This window comes from Trachymyrmex septentrionalis, unplaced genomic scaffold (assembly GCF_001594115.1).
Source record: "Trachymyrmex septentrionalis isolate Tsep2-gDNA-1 unplaced genomic scaffold, Tsep1.0 scaffold14, whole genome shotgun sequence".
Classification (NCBI taxonomy): Eukaryota; Metazoa; Arthropoda; class Insecta; order Hymenoptera; family Formicidae; genus Trachymyrmex; species Trachymyrmex septentrionalis.
The window spans coordinates 3,956,595-3,973,931 of NW_017304543.1; the positions used below are offsets into that span (position 1 = coordinate 3,956,595).

General features: G+C 36.4%; 1 protein-coding gene across 5 annotated transcripts in view; it reads left to right on the plus strand.

The window, feature by feature from the left end:
- The window catches only part of LOC108745624 (ETS-like protein pointed), a 120,830-nt gene that overhangs the window by 85,864 nt on the left and 17,629 nt on the right, over positions 1-17,337 (plus strand). For 4 of the 5 annotated variants that reach the window (XM_018481895.1, XM_018481896.1, XM_018481898.1 and 1 more), the window contains 2 exons: positions 1,144-1,353; positions 5,835-6,098. In XM_018481895.1, the coding sequence (XP_018337397.1) occupies positions 1,144-1,353; positions 5,835-6,098 (474 nt within the window). The remainder of the gene's footprint in view (positions 1-1,143; positions 1,354-5,834; positions 6,099-17,337) is intronic. The other variant, XM_018481897.1, reaches the window with a different exon arrangement.

Here is a 17,337-nt window from a genome sequence, read left to right on the forward strand (position 1 = left end):
TTTTTCTGTAAAGTTGATAGTATTTGAGAACAAAATTATTAAAGACGAATATTCGGTCATTTTTAATAATTAATATCTTGTTAACTATTGTGAAAATTGCAAAATGGTATAAAACTTTTTTGTTCCTCTTAACTAACATTCTACGCTCTCAATGCGGCTCCGACCTTACTTAAGAGACACTCTATGCTTCTAATATAATACGATGTATATACATATATGCACAGTCAATTATTTTCTTTTAAATATCTTTAATGTCTTTTTGCATTATAATGGAACGTATATACTTTGTAATATTATTCTGCACTCGTTGTAATGATGTAAGGACATAAAAGTACAAGAGTGTACGGAGTGAAAAATTTTAAACGTAGATCGAATATCTCGAAAATTAAATGAAATATCGAGTTCCAGTTTTTTACAGATTTTTCGGAACATTATTTACTTCGACCTTTCTACGGTTTCTTCTCAATTTCAAATTTCTGTTCAATCTTTACGAGGTTAGATCTCAGATCTTTCGAACATCTTGCTCATGTCGTTAGTGTTAAAGGACGTTGTGCGAGCAAAACTATATACATTAGCGAGTCGCTACGCTGGCAACTCCTGTTTGCATTATGAGCCCAACTGTACTTTTACGCAGCGAGATACCACGAAACAATGCAAGACACGCGTGCAAATATGGGTGCGCACCTCAAATGGGACATTCCGATGTTTCTCGGTATTGCTTCCACCAAAGATGGTCGGCTTGGGTCCCGACTAACGATCACTGTCACAAATGACGGCATATGTCACATAATATTCGTTGATCCTTCGATAACTTTCGGACGTCTTAATGCGTTCGTTCTCTAATGAAGAACTTTAAAAGGGCGAATCCTCCATGGATTAGTCATGGAGTCATTATGTGGAACTCATGAAATATAAAATTAAGAGCAAATGTTATCTACAGTTGTCTAATGATAACGATTCATTCATTTTCCTATTAGATAAAGCGATAATAAATCAATTTTCTGACATTTTTCGATAGAAAGGTTCTTTATCGTAAGAGATAACAGCAATTAGCGACATAGCCGGGGTCGTTCTTCGGAAAATTCGACTTGCCGAAAAGATATAATCCGGTTCTTATTTTTGTTTTCTTTTTTTTTTTTCCAGACCCAAGGCAATGGTCGGAAGCAGCTGTTGCCCACTGGATGCACTGGGCAATCAGGGAATTCTCGCTGGAGGGTGTGGCGATGCAGCAACAGCCGTGGCAGCACATGACCGGGAAACAGATTTGTGCCATGGGGAAGGAATCCTTTCTAGCACGTGCCCCCGCCTTCATGGGCGACATCCTGTGGGAGCACCTCGAGATCCTACAGAAAGGTGCGTGCTCCTCATACAAACCACCGGGGGTCCGTCAGTCTACCTCGAACGTCCCTTAGGTTTTTGTTCAATTCAATGCGTGATTATTTTATCGATTAATCTTGATCCTTAAGATATTTTTATTATAATCTTTGAATCGGGGATCTGTGCGAGGAAGCCTGATGAGACAGATCATTGGTCTAAAGTATTTATAACTCTAGCGCTTACTCGACCGGACACAGTGTTGATCTGAACACAGTTATGATTCATGCACTGCCAACTATTAGTAATATTACGCGATAATTATATGATATTATTACGTATAGCTGCTGATAATCTGTTGTATCGTGAAACAATTCCCGCAACTATTATTCTACCGCGAACATTTTTTCCAGTCACCTTAGCTCCGAATCGTCAACGCAAAGTTTCTAATACAAGTATCTCAGTGCATGTGAAATTGAAAAAAATTGAAACAAACAACGATTGACAACCAATGTTGTTTACCTTTATTTAGCATTTGAAGAGAATTATTGATTAATTCTATTTTTATTTATACCCCAGCACACAATGTCTATTTGTGATGTAGAAAAAAAATTTTTTTTTTTTCTTTTGTTAAAAATAAACATTGCGATCAGTCTTGCACTTCTTATACGTTCGGCACTCACCGGTAATCCCGGTGTCGCAAATCGCGCGTAAGAAGTGCTCGCCGCGCGCGCTACGCACTTTTTACGGCGGGCACCATCCGCCGTCGTCGACAAAACCGATCGAATTTCCGTAAAATCGCGATGTCACGGCACAAACGTACGGGCAAAAAGACTCCGGCGAACAATGACGGGAGCGATGGGGCGGTGCGCGCGGGTGGTGGCCATTTCTCTCTTCTCCTCCACCTCCACCCGTGTCACTCTCCCATTTCGTAGCGTTGAATCGAGCCCCGTTTTTACCTCGCACGCAGCGCGAAGAGAATGAAACGGAGGAGAAGAAAGACAGAGCACCATAGAAACTCTCATCCCGGATATCCGCCGAAATGGTGCAGCGCCATTGCCGCGGCCACTTAGACGCTTTCTCGGGAGGATGTACTCGCGTGCACCAAAGAATTTACTCGAATTTCGATCTCGCGTACCGTCAATGGCCGGCAGCTTCGATTCGGCCGGTTCCTCCTATTAGATCCCCGTGCCCTTTCATGGTGCGTGCGCTCAAAACAACAAGTCAAGTTCACCATAAATGCATCGTTCGATTCGTTTTAGACTCGACAAAAAAAAAAAGCAGAGAAAATTCTAAGAAAAGGTGCACCTATATTCTCATGTGGGATAGACTGAAGCACGTGGAAAAAATAGGAGAGTGCTTCGCTATAAATTTATTTAAAATGTTAACATGAATTCTAGAAATTTTACGCGGCAGAAAAGTAATTCACACCATTGCCTTTATTTAGCGCTTGTATTTTAAAACCGACTTACTATTTATTTAGGCTATCCTATTTTCATTCATTATCAATTAATTTCTTTCGTAAATTAGCTAATATTAATTTTATGTTTGCGCGCGCACACACACACACACACTGTGACTAATTTTTACAAAATCGAAAAGGAATCAAAATTATTTTCCGTATAATTATTTGACAGATAATAGAAATGAAATTAGAATAGCTATTTTTCACAGAACGTTTTAAGTTGGCGATGTATATTTAGTAAGTTTTGACGATAGAGATTCAGTATGTGGGTTGTGCAATATATGTATCATCACAATTTAATACGTAATTAATTTTTTATATATTTATATACTCATATAATCATTAAAGTAAAGGATAAAAATATTTATTCGAGTGTTAATGTTTTATGAATTGTTAAATATATCAAAATCTGCATCTATTGTATAACGAAAACTTTATAAGACCTTTATAATAAAAAGGTTGAGATAATAGAAAAAATAAGAGAGAAAGGAAGGATAGAAACTTGAAGAGATGACTAAAGGGGGAGACTTAAAAAGAGATAAGAATACAGATGGGAAGGGAGCTGAATAGATCTAGATAGATAAAAGCAGATCGTACGAAATGATGCGGGGCAGGAAGCGGAGGTTCGCTTGTGTGATTTAACTCCCGTTAAGTAAAACCCCGTACTTCCTTATCGATTATTCAAGTCGCCTCATCATTGGCACTGAAATCTCGACTTAATCGACTAATGCGATCTAAGGACGACTACTAACGGTAACCCACCACAAAACTCGAGATTCGTCTCGAATACGTAATCTTTCTCTCTTTTGTATCGAAAGAGAGCGCGTAAATGAATAAAATTCTCAACGTTAAGTTCGTCATTGTAACATAGTGTTTCTTATTGATAAAGAATAATTTACACATTCTAATAACGAAACGGATTTTATATTAATTAATAAGATGTAAATTATAAATAAATATTAATGTAGGATTTGCCTGAAGAAATCATCGGTGAATTAAAAAAATAAAAATTTAAAAGATTTAAATTTGAATTCCAATATTAAATTAAATTCTATTAAAATTATATTGAAATTAAACTAAATTTGAAAATTAATTTTTGGCGAATCGCCAGAGGCCCTCCTACAATTATAATTAAAGCTACCCTGTTTGTACTCTGTCTTATTATCTGCGCATATTAGAAATGAGAAGAAATACATTATAGCTACGTAATTTTGCGGACAGTAGAAACGGCAAGGAAAAGAAATAAAAGCATCATCGTCGTCGTACTTTCCACATTCCAGCCGTGCAATTTATTATTGTGTGCTACGATTGTGAACGATGTAGTCGGCCGCTCCGCGTGATCCCTCTGACCGAGGCGACGGTAATTTAACTGAAGCCTAGCGTGCACCCGACGCTCGCAGTCGCGACACGACGTGGGTAATCGCTTTGATTCCGCGAATGAGAACGGATGTTAGGAAACGCTCTTGCGTTGTATAAAAAAGTAGAAACTAAAAAGTTGTATCTTCCTGTCGCGGTGATACCGATCGGATTCACGGTGAAATTCATTAATGCGATGCGTTTCGCCATCGTCGAGAGACGGAATGATCGATCTCTTTTGTATACCATGATCGGATGGAAGCTTGGATTAATCGACAAATTTTTCCACTACCTAATTTTCGGTTAAATAATTACTCGATTAAAGAAAATATTATGCCTTTCTCGGATTCGCGTACTTTGCACATTTCGACATTATATCTTGCTATAAACGATAAAAACGTAACTTTAATTTTTTTTTTCTTTCAACTTTCTTGGAGAAATCTTGAAAAAATTGAATTTTTAATGCAGACAACACGATCTACGAATCAATTTTTAAGCGATCTTTATTTACGAAATAAACTTGAGTTTTATTTTAAATAATTGTCTTGAATATAAATCAATTTTTGATACCGATAATATAAAAATTATTTAATATTTGAAAAATCAGTATAATATAAATTGTTTCTCTTTCTAAACAGAAAGTTTATCTCAATTTTTTCCCACTGCTCGCATAAATAATTAATAGTCGACAACATATAGTATAAACATAAAGCCAAAGAGAGTGACTACAGTAAAGGTTATTTGCATATTAAAAGCAAAAAAGTATAACAGAGTGTAAAAATATGAAAAATAAGAAAATATTCAATGGCACGTATGTCGTTTTACATTTTTCAGTCGACGATTGTTTCACGAGAATTCCTAGAAGCGTAGAAACACTGACGATGAATCACGGCAATGGCGAACGTCTCCTTCGCAATACAGTCGCGATGATGATAGTGCTACTCCAGATCGTTAATTACGATTGCGATTCGCGATGCGCGAAACTATCTACTTACGGGGAATCACAAACTTAATGACAAACAAATGCAACATTTTATTCCAGTCGTAATCGACACACGCTGAAAAACTACTAGGGCACACATGTCGCCGCGATAGCTGTTATCACGTGAAGATAAGGAGCTTAATTATTACTATTAACCATGTTCATTGTCCATGAGGTATATGTGACCATTTATGTATACATGCACGAGGCATATATGCTTCATGAATAATGAACGATGCGTACCAGAATATATATAGCCTCTTTTCCTTTTTTTATCGTTAATAATGTTGTTTAGTTAACGGGTTAATTAACACTCGGATAAACGTGTTTAAATTTTTGTAAAATTATTATTCGGATTTAATTCAATTTTGCAACATTATTGAATAAACACTCGAGATTAAATATATTGTTGTTTCAACTTATAAACTCTTGTAAAAAATCATTGCGATCGGGAAAACGGCTATTATGTAAGACGATAATAATTTTTTTTTTATGTCAATTATACAAAATAAATGCAAAAATATAACTACAATCCTTTTTTAGTCACTGCACATTCGTTAACGTTAACGAGTACTCCAAAAAATCCGCGAATGACGAGACGGGTCCAAATGATAGATAAAAACGGAGATGGGCGCGAACCTAACTGCTTAACTCGCGAAGGCGAACTCGAATAAAACGTGCAGCTCGGTTGAGGATTTATCTCCGTTTTACATTTAGATGTCGACGCAGCGAAGGCCTCTCTGGAGAACGTGCCGGCGAACTTGTATGAAAGCGTATGCGTGCCAGATTTAGGTGATTTTTTGGGATACCAGGGTGGCGGCCATCAGGTGGCAACACCAGAACATAAAAATCCGTCGACGCCCGCCAATTCGGCCACCTCCAACTCCTCCGGTCCTCCTCAGAGCGGTACGCAACAACAACCCCCGATACAACCCTCTTCGGGCGCGGTGTCCCTGCCATCGAGACAGTATCATAACGATGGTAAGTCCATTTTTACTATTCCTCTCCACCTTCCTTCGCCGCGAAGAATTATCTCGGGCTTGTAGGAAATCCCATAGGCAAACGTCTTGCATCGATATTCCACAGAACGGCAAATTTCTATAGAATAATCCCAAACTGTTGAGGTGTCTTGGAAATCTTCTCGCGGGATCCCCATGTCGTGACAAAATATCAAATATTTCTCTAGGAAAAAAAAAAAAAAAAAAATAGGAAGTTACATTATTAATTTCCTCGCAAACCCGCACGCGCGTAAAAAAGCGTTATCATCGGTGATAGCGCCAGATGATTGCGAGCCTCACTTCCTACAACATCGATGCGGCTCTTCCCTTTCCGATACCGATAATTACTCGCGCGCATATGCAAGGGACCGCTAAATTGCGCGACGAGACGCGTTTTATTTATTTCCCCCGATTGCAAGTACAAACGAAAGCGTGGAGGAGTTTCTCATTGTTACGTCAGGACGGCTGATAACATCTCTCAGGTTGGTGCGTTTTTGCACGTGTTGCAAACACAAACCTCTCATTATCGTCACTGTTCGTTCCTCATTTAGCATTTCTTCGTCGTCGTGCCGCGGGTTACCGCGCCGGCGACAGGTCGCGATTTCACCGGCGCGTATATATGCCTAGAAATCGAATCGTCAAACTTCGTTTGACTCCTCTCAGGGCTGATTACGATACGGCTCGTTAATGCGCGCGACGAGTGAGAGGAGGTGAGCCATTTCTCGAGCTCGGGCCCGACTGAGAAACTCAGACTTTTATTAGGGCCACCCATTAGTCGGCGCCTTCAGCCTTTATGTAACACTTTGTTTTGTCCATTATATTCTTCACGTATCGCGGCGATCACAAGAATATTGTTGAACCTGAAAAACTTATTCTCTTTATTACGGCTCACACACTCTTGAATTCTTGATGAGTACACCACTACATAATATCTGAATAACAAACGAACTATCCCACAATCATGTACGATAGGTTCGGAGATAATATCCGGAGATGATGTAAGTTACCCGCGGCACATTCAAACTCATTTTCTTTTTCTCTCATTTTTTTTTTTTTTTTTTTTTTTACGGAATCGTCTGAACAAGCTATTCTATTCATTCAGAAGTTTTGTACAATCTCGTGAATCGCGCGACGTCTCTCGATCGCGGCCGCGAAACGAGAGGGATTATCGGGGAGGATAGCGCGTCAAGTTTTGCAGAATCGAACTTTTGTTGAATGAAACCGAGTTTATTGCGCAATGATTTTGTTATTGTACAAAACGTACAACACGTTGTGCAATGCGGTCGACCAGATTTCGCTAGCGTGTGCTCGAACTAAGAATCGTATTATTCACCGGTCACGAACCCGGTTTTAATTTCTTTGCGGCATGGGAGAACGAATTGCCGAGTGAAAATATCAACGCTAATGCTGGCGCAATGATCATATAAAAATTTCTCCGTTGCGCCCATTATGACACGAAGAATTTTTGCACAAGCGCGTGTGACCCAGTTTTGGTTTAAATATTAACGTTTGATCATTTATCTGGCTTTGACCGAGTTACTTTCGCCATATGCGCGCTTATCCATTGTAAAATCAAATTCATCATTACATGACGAATCAACTCTCGCCAAGCATGTTTTGCACAATAGATTAACGTGCTGCTGTCGAAAGAGCAAATAGCAACGTTCAATGTGCGTTTAATGAAACGTTTCTGACTTTTATGAATTATGCTTGAACGTATTACAATAGTACTTGCTACATTGCGTTTAGAACAGAGTTTTAATTTTAATATTAATATTACCAAATTGAGAGAAGTTTCCGCAAAATGCGGAACAATATTAAAATGTCTTTTTTATAAAATTTATAGTCAATTAAATTGACTTTCTTAAGTCTCTAAATGGTGTCGGAACGCATTACAAATTTTTAATAAATGAAACGTTTGTTTGTTGCAATTTCATATTTATAATCTTTAAAATATACTTTCTCTGGCTTGTGGCCCTTCAAATTATTTATTTTACTAAATGAACTCTATAAAAGTGAATCAGTGTATTATCACTGATTTCATTGCTACACTTATAACTGTTTTTAGAAGTTTCATTTTTAGAAGTTCTGGTTTCTACAGATTGAATCTGCAGAAAATCGTAACCTCTAAAAGTCAGAGTCAGTATATTATTACTGAAAAACAATAAATATTCGCTGATGATTACATCAGTTGTAAGTGGAGCACTGATGTCAGTGATAATACACTGATTTCATTTTTCGAGAAAATTATATGAATTTATTTATAAAAAATTTATCGATAATAATTTTAAGTTACTAATTATGTAAAGAAATTCTGATATACGAAAGGAATTAATTTATAAGCACGCGGCACAACGTCATGTATTTTCATTTAATTGTTTGGGGAACATTACGAAACAAACAAAAAAAAAAAAAGAAGATTAGAGAGATGACTTGCAATCGCGGCAGCTGAAACTACGATTTTGCTCGCGTACTATAACGCAGTGTTCTTTATCAATGGGAGATAATCCTGGCGTGCCGTTCCGTAATCCGTGGCACCGCGTATACACTCCACTTTGCAATCGCAAGTGCGTTGATGTCGGACTTGGGAGGCACGCGCAATAGGACGACGGATGGAATGGAATAGAATGGAACGGTGCGGAGAGTGCGGAGGAGAACATTATAAAGCGAGTCTTCGTACGTAGCGCACGGGTAACAATTACCCTAGCCGAGGGGCCTTACGTCACTGCAGCAGTGACCGTGGGTGAACGAGGGAAAGTCGGGTCCTCTACACGCTTCGCCGCGGACAATAGAGACGATTCGCCCGCTCCGCGCCGACTCACGCCGTGCGTCTATCTACCTCGATATAACGCGCACGCATACACTTACCTATCTACGCGTGTACGTGGACGTTAATGAATGCGCTCATATATATCCCTCATCCCGATTTCAATCGTTCTCGTCTACGTGGAAGGCAGAATGAAACCAACTACCACATTAAAACTGACTGAATTAGCCGTTGGAAATTCTCACCGAAGGAGGAATTTTTAATAACTATGTTAATTAATTTTTTAATAACTACGTTAATTAATTTTTATTTCCCAAAAACAATTTATTCAGTTACGTCTGATTAAAAAAAAAAGCAGCCCTATATTCCTCCTCCTGTCTGTAAGTGAAACGCTTCGAATTGTCTACTGTGCGCCTTTATCTTGGAAAGAAATTATACGTACGAATACAAATGCGTTTTTTATTAATAATATATAAAATTAATTTAAAAGAATAATGTACACATTTTATGTACGCACTGCTAGTTTTTTGAGACGCAAATGACGTGTCAAAGGAGCGAAAAAAAATCGATCCTGGATACTTCACCAATATTTGGAGACTTCTATCTATCTACCAATGAAAAGATATCGTATAAAATATCAAAGACAAATTTTTTTTTAGACCAAAGAATTTGGCAAGCTCTGACTGATATTTGTACGTATGATGCCAAAGTGCTCCGGCTTGGCTGGTACCGTATGTACGTGTCTTATGGACGTCGTCATTACAAAGCGACCAACACAGACATCCGTATAATAGACTCATTATTTCTGCTTGCTAAAGCACTGTTACGTTATGTATCACAGCTCTTCGAGGTCTCTAGTTCGACTCTCGCTTATCCTCGCTTTCGACCTCCTCGTGTTGGAACTGATGTATCGCTCTATTATTTAGAACTGAGTCGACTATATTTTTAATTGTGTTATTAGAATTCAGATAAATTCCGAGATTCTTCGACGTTGCTCGTATATTCAACTTCGCTAATTGGACCGTGCTAAGTTACGTTTGTAACATCTCGAGACTTATTTCAATTTCAAATTGAATAATATCAGTCGTTGGAAATTTTGCGTCTTTTTTTGCAATTTATTTCTAGATATTATAACTCACAAAGGAAAGAACGATTTTGAAAGACTCAAAATTTTACCGGATACACATAGATCTGAAAATAATTTTATTGTACCATCAAAATATTTATGTTGGAAACTAAATAAGCAATGCAAACAATTTTGACGTTCTAGTAATTTGATTAAAATAATTTTCAATAAAATTTTTTTTATTTTAATGGTCCAATGAAATTATTTTCAGATCTGTATCCAATAAAAATGTTAGATCTTTCAACTAAAACCATCTTTCGTGTATGATAACATTATCGTGTCATTGTAACCATGCCGTCGAACTTATAAGAATAAGACATCATTGTAACAAATTTCTGTTGTTGAAAAACTTTCAAAAGTGTTGCAAGTTTTTATTTAACAAGAATGTGCTGCAAATTTAAACAGTATTATATTGTGAAATTACAATAACATTTTGTGGTAAAGTACAATATATGCAAATCTCTAATGCTCATGCGCGGCACGCCAGTTTTGTAAATTCACGATAAATTTCTACTATAAATTTACAAATATTGTATCACAGCAAAACGTTATATGGTTTGTAAATTTACCGCACATTTTTATTGTAAGGATATTGTAAATTTACAAACATTTCTAACAGTGCGAGTTCAATTGTGTTCGATCACAGCCTTCTCACCATTCGAATTTACGAAAGAAGGTAGTAGGTCCTTAGGCTGAATTTTATGGATATATCGACGATGATAGCGCGTGCTATCCATGAAGACAAGCGTCGAGCTTGTCGCGTATTCATTGCTTCGTGTCACGTATCGCGCGCACGTGCACAGATCCACAAACACGCGTAACGCGTATATGTGAGCTTGCATATTATGCATAAATTAGCGACAACGAGCGCGGGGACAAGGGACCGAGAGAGGGTCGAATCCCCATGCGCGAAAGCGACACTCGTGTGGTTTTACGCGGTATCCAAAAAAGGATTTGTGACGTTCATCGATATAGCGTTTATGGAAGAAAGGAGCGATTGGTCAGTCACGCCCGGCGAATACAATGATTATTTGTTAAGCAACCCTCGCGTTATAACTAATGCCAATGAATTACGCGGCATTCCGATCGCTTCTGTATCTTTCCTTTCCGCCATGTCCGCCGCGTGATTTTTTTCACCGTATTTCGCAAGCCATTTCAATCACTCAATATTTTCTGTACATACAAAATCTTGTAATAAAAGATGTAAATCTGAATTTTTGCTCTTTGTTTTGTTGTAATTAATAATAAAAAGATATATGGGTATAGTCTTTACATCAAGAGTACCTTCTCTCAAAGATGATATTCTCTCTTATTCATCATAGTCAATTACATATACAATTATCTATTATTTGTATATATAATTGTACATATGATTGACTCTTGATGTAAAGACTATACAATATATCTTTATTATTAATTATTATTAATTACAACGAAACAAAGAACAAAAATTCAGATTTACATCTTTCATTTACAAGATTTTGAACGTACAGAAAATATTGAGCGATTAAAATTGCTTGCGAAATAATATACGAATAATAGGTAGACCTAGACCTCGAAATGTCGTTCATTCGATTTGAAATTCACACGCACGAGATCTTAAAGTAAGAATTCATTCTTTATACGTACATTTCGCGTTTTTACGCTGAACGCCGCAGAGGCAGAGCCAAACTGTATCTAGTTCCCTCAAACCGGTCTCTTTAGTATGCGACTATGGAAGCTACGGGGGGGGAAGCTTAATAAGCGCGGTAATAAAACCGTATTACGTTATAAAACCGTGGTAGCGCGCGGTTATCTCGAATGGGCAGAGCCCGCGATCTTCCGCGTCGCGCGAAGGATCTGTAATATAAGGTGTTGCGTGAACGCGTGTTACTAGTGGCGTCATACGGTGTGCCGCTGCAGACATCCCGGGTAGAAAGATATATAAAGAAAGAGCGACTCTGTGCTCAGCAGGCTAGAAGTAGAAACTCGCCTATAGGGATGAAACGAATGGAAAAAGGAAGAAAGGGGCGCGCCCCACGGGGCGGCGGCGGCGGGAGGGGGGGGAGGAGGAGGGGTAGTTGGCACAGGTTGTATTCATTCACTCGTTCATTCATAGTTCGTACACCGCCTCGAGGGTCTACAAAGCCTCTTGCTCATTCAGAACTCGTGACACGACCGTGTGGCACACGCGCGCACGTGTGCGTGCACGTACGTACGTGTATATACGTACGTTCTTTTTTTCGTCCTTTCTTTCCCGTTCGTGCGTAACGTCCTCCCCCTCCTCGTCGCCGTCGTTGTCGTCGTGGTTATCGTCAAGGTTTTCGTACGCATACGCCGTGATGAACGGCGTAAGGTAAATATACGAACGGCCGGAAATAGAAAAGTACGTTCCTTCTCCGGTATAAATGTCTCGCAGAGATTCTATTTCTTTTTGACAAAATTTTAACGTTATACTTTAGTTCGGACTGCGGTATCGAAAGTAAGTCGCCGTGCAGACGATCGTTAATAATCAATGCAAACGGTTGTAATTTGAATGAAAAGAGAGAGAGAGAGAGAGAGAGAAAGCAGAATAATATTCTTTCTCTTCGTTATTTATTAATACATTGTTCTTCCGATTAAAATACCGCACATGTATCTTCTCACGCAAGATGGATTCTTGATATCTTCAAAATAAGATAAAGTTATCTATATAAATATGAATGTAGTGTAATACTCGAAAAATATGCGTCACTGCGGCTTTTGAATTTTTTTCTTTTTATACTCGTCGCAGATATTGCTTCACGTGCTATTCCGAAATTTTTATTTACAAATTTTTATGTACAATGAATAAAATGAAATTATTTTCAGTCGATGATCAAGATACATCTGATCATGTTGGTACATTTAGCATAATTATGAACATGAAAAATATCATGTTAGGGGTAAACAAAAGAAGCGACGCAAGGAACGAGCGTAAAAGCGAGCAAGGGCTAGAGAAGGAGAAAGAAGGGGAGAGAGAAAAAAGCAGGAGCGATATATTCGGAGCTCACGTTACAACCGGAAGTCGCTGGGCAGGATTGGTAGTAAAAGGAAAGGGAGGGAGACCTACCCCAATACCACTCTCTGGGCTGGCAAGATAGTTTTATAATGTCCTCGAGTACTCCTCCCTTAATGCACTCGTAAATGCACCCTCCTCAGAACCGCTTCACCACAGCATTGTTGCTCACTTCGAGAGCGTGTCTCGATTGAGAGGAAGAATCGCACAGATGTGAAGAAGAAAACCAGATCGTCTTGTGTGACTAGTTCGAAAATATACGTTATAATAGCGATTCTCTTTGCAGCAGATTTATTAAGATTTCGCGTGAACAGGGATTAAACATGGGAATTAACGGATATTAAATATCTCTCAATAGAAGTCTTTTTATTTTAATATTGAATACAATTTATTACAATGTAATAAATTATATATTTTTTATTTATATCTGATATTAATGAATAATACTTTTGAAAATATTTTTGATAATAAGATATCTAAAATTCTTACACCTATTGGAATGTGTAAACATTTCGAAATGTAGATTAGTCTAATTTGAAAAAATAATGAGTTACTACTGAATTGATTACTAGAAAGAAACCGATTACATCGATAATTTAATTTAAGGATTGGTTTATATACATATATCCTTCTTTAGATACATAATTATATTATCTAAACATGTTTACACATAAAAAAAAGATTTATTTATTCAAAAGTTAATTTTTAAATGATTCGAACAAGTTTTAGTAGTTTTGATATTATTTTAAAACAAGAAAGATTGCCGCAAATTAAATGTACATTCTCCTCTCGATAAGTATCTAATATTTCTTTAAAATGATAGTAAAAAATACTAAGAGTCGTTTGAATGAATTGAAAGTTGCTGTATTTATATTAAAAGATGGTTAATTTCTAAAGAAAAAATCCAGTATCGAAATCTATCTCGCGCCGAATTCGGCGGAAGACAGGACGAAATTTGCGGAGGCGCGATTATCGAGGTACGCTCGACGATTGATTACTCAGATCCTCAATCTCGAATAGAAAATAGAGACGATCGACGTAGTATCGGATGGGCCCGAAACGCGAGCAGTAACGAAGCGCGCGCGTTCTTATTGTACGGCCCTCGTAAGTCCCATTACTATTGCCGCCGAGGCTATACGAGCCCGAGAGAGGCACGAGGCGTAGGGGAGTGAGCACTTCCGGTCCCCTCTGCATCACGTGCGAGACCGCCGCCGAACAGAGAAACCCCCGTTGCCTCGCCTCTCAACATCCGGTCTGTTGCGCGCCTCCGCCTCCCCTCCGGTCACAGCCCCCTCTCAAAAATAGGCTAGGTCCTTCTCGACTCGCGTCGAACGCGTTTACCACCGCCGCGCGGCGGAGACGATCTGGCACGGTAAAATACGCGTAATCGGAACGTTTTGATCGCTACGTTTCTTTTGTCTCTCATGTGCTAAAGGAAATAAATGAAAATACATTATGCAAAATTTTATATATATATATATACTGAAAAAATGCTAAATTTTAATAAATCTTTTGTTTGTGTAATGCCAACTTAATATTTACTAAATACAACAGTATATTCATTTAGCACAAGTATTTAATTATCATTTCTTTTTATTAAGTAATTACTTATTTACTATAAATAAATATTTAGTTGGCACTATTCAAATAAATATTCGTTAAACTATAATAAGACTACAATAAAATTAAAAAAACGAAAAGGAAAAGGGCTACGAGCCTAAGGGGTTAACCGTTATAAATTAAAAATTGAAATCGTTAATAAACATGTTATTTAGTTAAAATATAAAAGTTTAATTTGCCGGCAATAAACAAACATTTATAAGATATTTATTTTTCATTTAATTTAGCTGCTACTAAATTAATTTAAAGATATATATGGTATATGTGATTGTACATCACACGACTTTAATTTCTATTAATGATTTTTAGAGTATATTTCTTGTTACATATCACTTATTTATTTCTATTACTTGCTTCTTAGTGTGTATTTTTCTTATTTCATTATATTACTGGCTATTTATTTCTATTACATCTTTACATTATATTTGTACTTTTTAACAGAAACAATAATTATGTGTCTATACTCTATATACGTAACCAGAGGAATACATTGATACCAACATTCTAATTACAATATTTACTACACACTGAGCGAAATTATTGACAACGTTAATTGCTGCGATTGAGAGCGAAGTATAATTTTTATATATTTTTTCTTTGTAATAATTTCACCGTTATTTTTATTAACATTGATAATGATCTAATAGAGATCAAAACGTTTGTTTTTGTTTTGTTTCTTTATTGCCAGCAAATTAAAGTTTTATATTTTAATAAAAACAGTGACATATTTATTTACTAATGTTTTCAATTTTTCATTTACGATTAACCTTAGGCTCGTAGTCCTTTTCCTTTTCGTTTTTTAAATATCTATTAAAATTTATGTTTTTTTCTTTTTAAAATTAATATTATTTTTCTTATCGTATAGATTGTTTTATTCTATAAAATCACTAATTGTTTTAGAAATTGTCAAATATTTTTCAATGTCTTTTAATATATGTTTTAATTTCTTCGGCGGAAGTAAATAGCAATGAAAGTTTTAGCTAAGAGGAACATTTAAAGAATGTCAAATGTGCATTGTACAATGTGTGCTTGGTAATTATTTTATTAATTATTAAAATATATACACATATATTATCAATATATTATATTTGTATTATTTTTAATAAATGAAAATGATGAAGAATAATAATATTGATGTCATTACACATCACGCTTTAGCGACACCTTATTAATTAAAGTATATTATAGTAATCTCGTCACGTTGACCTTTGTACATATAAACAAGGTGCATTACGTTTCGCCATTATTTAAATTAATATGCCATTACTAATTGGTCAATTATTAACTTGTTATGAATGTATTATTTGCTGTTTCCCGATTGATAACTTACTACTTCAACGTAATAATCAAATCGACGGGATATGTGGACTCTTTTAAACTTTTATTGCGATAGCTTATCACAAGCGCTTTGTACGAATATTTTTTATGCGACGACACATCGCGAAATCGCCCACATATTATCATTCTTATTATGAGACAATAACAAACGAGATACGTTATAAAAGTTGGTGTAATATAAAAGTTGTCGCGTTTCTCTGATTCCTTTATTATTATCGTTGTAATATTATTAAATTTTTATTTTGTTTTACTTTCCCGACAAAGAGTTTAAAAATATTTACATGCCCTCTCAGAAAGGATTTTTGATAAGAAACAAAAATATTATTGTTTGTTATCAGAAATATGCTTAATCTTATCGCAACTTGTGTATTTGAAAGTAAAACACTATTAAGATTAGATCAATAATTCTAATTTCCCATCTTCAAATTAAATAAGATTGACTTCTTGCGTTGAAACAAGAGTAATATGTGTATCATAAATATATAAGAAAGTTTGTATACATATATTCTTATATATATATATATATATATATATATACGTTTAGACTAAATTTTAACCCGATTACCCGATATTATAATGCACGATGATGCCATAATATTTGACACGAGAAAAAATTGATGTTTAAGATATTTTCTTCTAAATTTAAGAATTTCTCTTTAAGAATAAAATATTTCTCTGTTAACAATAAATATGATTGTCGGTCATATTTTATGATCGAAGAGTTACTGTATTAGATTCGGACTCTTTTCAATAAATATGAGTAATTTTATGTTTATTTTGTAATAAAAAATAAATTTTAAATAGAAGATATCGAGATAATGAATGAACAAATAAGTTTTGTACATCGTTCGTTTGCAGAAAACAACGAAAAATAAGTTTTTTGAATCATCAAAAAATTTTGTAATAATAATTTTATAATGCAATTTTGAGTTCTTTTTTTTCGCTCTTTTTCTGCAAGCAACTGAAGAATGACAATTTTTAATTGTTGTTATGGCAAATGATCGATACGTGAATAGCTGAATACCGTAAAATTTCTCAAAACATGATGCGTCTGTCAAAATTCAAGTTAAGTAATATGACAACCGCATTTTCCTTATAAAAAAAATCGGAGATCGCGAATTAGATGTTGTCCATCAATCGACGATTGCGAAATCCGAGTCAATGAAAGGAATAAGTGTCGACGAATACAGACGGAATACCGGCAACGCGATGACGACGGCGATGATGATGATGATGACGGCAACGATGGCAGCAGGTGGTTGAAGCTTCGAGGGGGCGTTTTGCGATCTCTCCCTTCCTCTCGCTGCTTCCTCTCCCCTCTCCCCCACCCCACCCCACCCCACCCCATCTCCCCC